This window comes from Tyto alba, unplaced genomic scaffold, assembly GCF_018691265.1.
Source record: "Tyto alba isolate M040663 unplaced genomic scaffold, T.alba_DEE_v4.0 Super-Scaffold_42, whole genome shotgun sequence".
Classification (NCBI taxonomy): domain Eukaryota; kingdom Metazoa; phylum Chordata; class Aves; order Strigiformes; family Tytonidae; genus Tyto; species Tyto alba.
Genome location: NW_024881318.1, coordinates 25,432,241 through 25,438,240, shown reverse-complemented (window position 1 = coordinate 25,438,240; position 6,000 = coordinate 25,432,241). Strand labels below are relative to the sequence as shown.

Genomic DNA, 6,000 nt, shown 5'->3' with positions numbered 1-6,000 from the left:
ACATAACAAGTTGCACAAAGATTCAAACCTCTTCCTCCTTAATCTTCCAGTGACACAAGCCTCACTGTCAGAATTCATGGTTACACTGGTATCCCGGACAGTTGCTTGCTGCATGCTAATTCTCTTTTCAGCTTAAGATAGTAAAAAAAAAAAAAGAAAGTGAAGGTGTTCAGGCTATGTAGTCAAATGACATCATGTAACATTCTGAAGATAAGTATGTCAGTAAAGGAGAAAGTTCCTCTTCAATTTTCAAGCACGTCGTATCCCATTCTTCACTGAGGGCTGGAAAATTAACACAACTCATGCAGAGCAAGGGCTCCAAAAAGGAAGAAATGTTGGCTGTCAGCTGGTGAGGAAGAACTCCATGCTGGCTGAACTACGTGGCTCAAAATACTTTAGAAAAGCCAATCCAAGAGCAGTAAGAACTGTCCTCACATACTTCTGCAGCACATCTTGACTCCCAGGGTCACCCAAATAATCCACTGAGTGAGAACACAACCCCACACACTCTACCATCCTACCAGGGCAATTTGTCAAGGCTTACTGTTTGTTGTATAGACCACGTATCTTCAATCACAAGCAGCGTTTGGTCCCTCTGATGTACCAGGCCTTCTTCCACCAGTAACTGTGAGCACTGTTGTTCCTCAGCAGATTTTTGAGGAACAAAACATTTCTTTCCTGAGCTTGCTGGTCATGCTGATTACCACCACAATGCACCAAAGTTGCAAGCCAGGCATTTAAGATCTATGAACTATCTGTACACACTTCAAGTCCAGTAACAGACACTATAAAGGAGGCAGAATCAACTTTCAAAAAACTAATTTTAATCAAAACAAAAAAATTGTTGATCATTAACAAGTTTATAAAACAGTGATTTAGTTACATAAATAAATTGATATCAGTGTATCAAATCTTAATTACTTTCAACTTCATGAGCATGTTTACATGGGTGATGAAGTACAACCTTTTTACCTATTATAATAAATAAAATGGAGAGCATGAAATAGTTTTTCTAAACAAAAATACCTACAAACATACCTCTAGCATGTTCTCTAATGAAGGGAACAAGAGACACTGGACAACTTTTGCACCAAAACATAAAAACTGCTTTAAAAAGCACAAGGATACAGAACCATCAGCTAAAGTAAAGACACTATACTGTAACGAAAGTTGGTATTTAATAATATAATGAACAGTTTGGTAGTTAGATCTCCAGTTTGGTTATTTTAAAGCATTAAGACAAGGCAAGATAGAAGGCTGCTTCTGTTTGAGTAATTCTAGAGAAAATAAAATATTTTAAAAAAACAAACTGAAAAGTAGAACAGTCATACCTACACAACTTTCTGTCCTGCACAAAGTCAAAATACCTATGCAGAATATATATATATAATATATATATATGTTATTTGTGCACAAAGGTTAGCTTATTATTAGCTCACTGCAAAGGCGTAATGTATCATGTCAATCGTTTTGGAAAACATTTTGCGTTTTGTGTCAAAAAGGATATTTCTTTAAGTCTTCTAGGCTAGGAGGCACAAACCCCAATTCTGGCATACTGTATTCTTAATGCTAAGGCTTGCTGCTCTGGCTGTGTATTTTTTGTTGTCCCTCTTTACTATAGTGCCTGTTACAAGCATGTGTGTATGTGTGTATACATATATATGTATACACAGGTTGTATAAATATATATATATAAAATTTTCCCCAATAGGTATCAGTCCAACCATGCAATCCAAAAGGTGGCTCTGCATAGATGCCCAGCATATAGTTCACCACCTGAGCCAACCCTGAAGCAAGGCGCACTTTAGTCCTTCTGATAGGTTTTCTTTTTTGTTTAAAACCAAGCTACTGCAGCTTCAAGTATTTTGCATTACATAGATTTTTTTATAAATTAGTTAATGTTATATTTTTCAATATTCAGACATATACTATAATATATATACAGTACAATAAATGCTCTCATTCTTTTTTTAATTTTTTTGATAAATCCCTGAGAATGTATGTTGACAGTCGCTAAGTTTCCACATGCACAAGCATTGTGTGCCATGCTTCTGGATGAACAGCACTGCAAAGCCACGTGGTCAGCCTTTTAACTATTAGTATTTCATTTGTTGGTTTGTTTAAATATGCTGAAATGTAAGGATGAGTTACAAAGGAGTAAAGCTGAATCCATTCGAGGTACTTATCACAGGATGGAGGTGTTTTGTTTGGTTTTTAAAGCCATTGCAATATATGTTTGTTTTTGAGGCTGTGAACGTATACAGAAAATACAGGAGAGCGATGTGGGCTTTTGCCACTTGACAACATATACTCAGTGTAAACCAAACCTTTTTTAACCTCTCTCTCATACAAAACAGAAAAAAGGAAAAAAAAAAATTAAACACACAAACGTTCACAACATGACAGTTTAGTTTGCAAACTCAATATAACTATACACATATAATACCGGTGTGGCTCTGTTTAAGTTAAAAAGGATACAAAGGCAGGCTCAAGTAAAAACAAACCACCCCTCCCCACCCCCCAGCCCCCCCATTCACACATTTTCGTCAACCAAACCGCTCACGAACCAACATCATCAGTTTCTTTTTGCCTTTGTAGATTTGTTTTAGGTTATCAATAAACTGTGTAAACTGGATGTGACCATCATGAGCCATTAAGAAGGTCTCTCGGGCCTTGCTGAGGAACTCTATAAACTCACTATAGTGTCGCGGGCTGATGTGAGTGAGACGTGAATGAGTTGTATTGATGTAGGCTCCGATCGTGGCATCTAGGAGTTGCCGTAAAGGGGCTTTGTCCAGTGACATGAGCTTACCAGAGTTCCTCCTTCCGTGAAGCCCCACCATGCCAGGAGTGGTCAAAGTACACCTACGCAAAATGTCTGACAGTACTGTTGCACATTTGACACTTTTGACCACCAGAGGTATTATAGCTGCTAGCTCATTTTTCCCAAGGGAGTGGCTGAGCGCACATGCCCACAAAACGTCATTAATGGCAGGGTGTGTGTCCTGATTGTAACTCAGGTTGAGATGTGTCATGGCCAAAGTGGCCAGCTTGTAGGCCCGCATGGGGTAACCACGGTGCTCCATGTATCGTGCTATAGTAAAAAGCTGCGAGTAGCTCATGCCGGTTGTAGCAGCATCTAGAACGATTTGGTAAGCGGTCTCAAAAGCTATGTGATCCTTTTCACATAAGGTCAGTGCAGAGAGGGCACAGTTCTGAGGATCCTTCATGGCACACTGTAGAGCAAGCGTCCTAGCACTGCCGGCCAACTTCTCCTGCTGATGGCAGTCCAGATGCAGACGGACGATGGTGCTGTTGGACATCACTGTTGTAGCAACAATACTAGTGGCTTCTGTTGGAGTGAAAAGCGTAAACCAGTTTTGCATGATACTATCCAGTGCATAAACACCTGGGGAGAGAAAGAAAGGATTAGCCACAACTGATAAAACCTAGCAGGTACCGATGTTCAGCAAGAGACTACATTTGCAGCAAAGTCTAAGAGGTTGCCAGTACATCCAACGGGATGTGCTTCAGCAAGAAGGACTAAACCAGACAACATGCCTGGAAAAGGACATTAAGACAAAGGCTACTGTGCAAACTCTCTAGCAATCGAAATGCAGAGAGTAACAAAAAAAGCCTGCAAGATAAGCTTTAATCTCCTGGTGTGACAACAGAGCTGTTTCACTTGAGACAATTTGGATAACAAGTTCTGACTCATGGTCTCGCCATATCACTCAAAAGCAGCTCTCAAACTGAACACTTACAAGGCAATTTTAACTTCTTTTCTCACTGTGCATCTCAAGGCACAGCACATTAAAAAAAGAATATGACAGTATGACTAAATGGCTTTCTTAATAGAACACCATGGCACACCTTAACAGAACAGGCTAAGCACAACTTAAAAAAATCCTAATCCCCACCTCCTCCCAACAGGCTTTTCAGACACATCTTGTATCAAGTCCATATATACCTGAACATGACGATTCTTATTAGGGAAATACTCTAAGCAATATGAACTACTGGGTATGATCTGAACTAGGTATTTTCCTTAATATCACTTTATTTCTGGCATGTGTGTGTTGGTGTGTGTATTTGGCAAGGGGAAGAAGAGGGAAACAGTTACTAATGGTTTCCATAAATTGAACATTATAGTCAACTAGAGCACCTTATTATTATTAGAGGCAGTTTACACACATCTGTGAGCCTACCTAAGCCACACCCAGAGGGCCTCATTTTCTCTGTAGGACTCTGATGCTTTCTGTGCACCCCTTCACTCATGTGAAACAACTCAGCATAGCCAGAAAATACCAGATCTTCGTTTAAATATACAGATTCCTTACTTTACCAATCTGATTAAGTCTCAAGAGTACTTACCATGACGTTATAGGTTCTTTACAGATACTTCTACTAGAATATGTAAGCTAATTTAAAGCAGTATTTAAATCAGCATTTTATTTGCTGATATGCAACTGCACAAAACAATACCCAGGCACTAGTACCTGTAAGATAGCCCCAGGAATAATTACCTTAAAGATATAAAAGCAATAAAACAAGAGCATTGCTTGAAAATTTGCAGAGACAAACCACTTTCTGGCTGAGGGCATACAAAGGCAAGCTGTATTTCTCCATGCTACTGACAATATTAATTTCTCTGTTAAGTATAAAGAAAAGAATAAACTAATCCAGAGAATAAGCAGCAGCAATCCTCTGAAGTTCTGAAACCCAAGAAGCATCATGTGATACAATCCAACCTAGATGTATGAAAAAGGAATAAATACAGCAGGGAAACATGCTTTCCAGAAATATCTTTAGTAACAATTAAAACTACTCTCTTATCATAAGTACTTATATTGTCCCCACTACCACAGCTACTGATGTTTTCCTTAATTTTTTTTTTCCCCAGCTACACAGTTTTTAATGCACTCATCTTCATTTTCAAATTCTGTATTCTCATCTTGCAGATGGAAAGCTGGAATATAGAAGCTAAGGGATACCTCATCAAGACAGACAGGAAATGTATGGCAAAGCCATAGATTCTCTTCAGAAATAAGCAAAACTGCCTGCTGAGTGCACTATTCTCCCACTGCTGTTCTCTAAGTATAAAGCTGGTTCTGCTACCACCTTATTTTCACCTTACATAGTTAATGATGGCTGCATTGGTATTTGGTTTGCATTATAGTGCAGACAAGAGGCCTGCACCATGTCATAGCCACGTAACAAAGGTGCATTACACTCTAATCCTGGGGTTACCCAGAGACTTAAACACCTAACAACAAGAACCCCTTCAAGAGATCATGTCTGCCACACAGTAGGAGGCATCCTCATCATTTCATTTACCTGTTCTCTGGTTCCTCTTCCCACAGCTGACCAGATATCGCTCTCATCTGCTTGTCAGAGCCTCACCTAGCCTTTCAGAGCTAGGAAAGTTGTAGCACAGTACAACAGCCCATAACGACAAGCCTTTTTTTTACTGCAGCCTCAAACCCATCATGGAGGGGACAAGGGGAAATCTGGGGTAATTTCCCATAGGTTATGAACACCCCCCACCTTGCAGGGGAAAGAAGTTACACCGAATTACTCAACTATTGTCTCGCTTGGTCTGTGCATAAACAACGCACTCATTGCCATAGCCTTCTCACCAAAGGAATTTTATTGATGAACAGAAAGTGGAATAGATGTGCAGAACTTGTGCACTGACAAGCAAGATCAAGCCCTTTAAGATTAGCTGATGAGAAGCTTCTCAGAACATACCTACTTCTGTTGCACATGTTACCAACCACCTCACCATTTCCCGTCGTCGCCAATTCAGTGTTGACAGTGTCATCCGCATCACCTATTAAAACAACACAAAAAAATACAAATTAATCCTATTGTAAACCAAGGCAATATAACAACAGTTGGGGATTTTTAAGTCACTCAAATACACTAAGGTTCAAAATGGCAGCCTCTTGCTCTCTCCACTGTTACCTCCTTTTTAGCTAACATCAAAAGATTTGAAAA

General features: G+C 39.5%; 1 protein-coding gene across 2 annotated transcripts in view; it reads right to left on the bottom strand.

Moving 5' to 3' along the window:
• Nucleotides 1-802: 802 nt before the first annotated feature.
• ZSWIM6 (zinc finger SWIM-type containing 6) overlaps nt 803-6,000 on the bottom strand; it is a 111,519-nt gene continuing 106,321 nt past the window's right edge. For both annotated transcript variants that reach the window (XM_042804764.1, XM_042804765.1), the window contains 2 exons: nt 5,752-5,833; nt 803-3,409 (listed from right to left, as the gene is read on the bottom strand). In XM_042804764.1, coding sequence (XP_042660698.1) covers nt 2,547-3,409; nt 5,752-5,833 — 945 coding nt within the window. In that variant the 3' untranslated portion in view covers nt 803-2,546. The remainder of the gene's footprint in view (nt 3,410-5,751; nt 5,834-6,000) is intronic.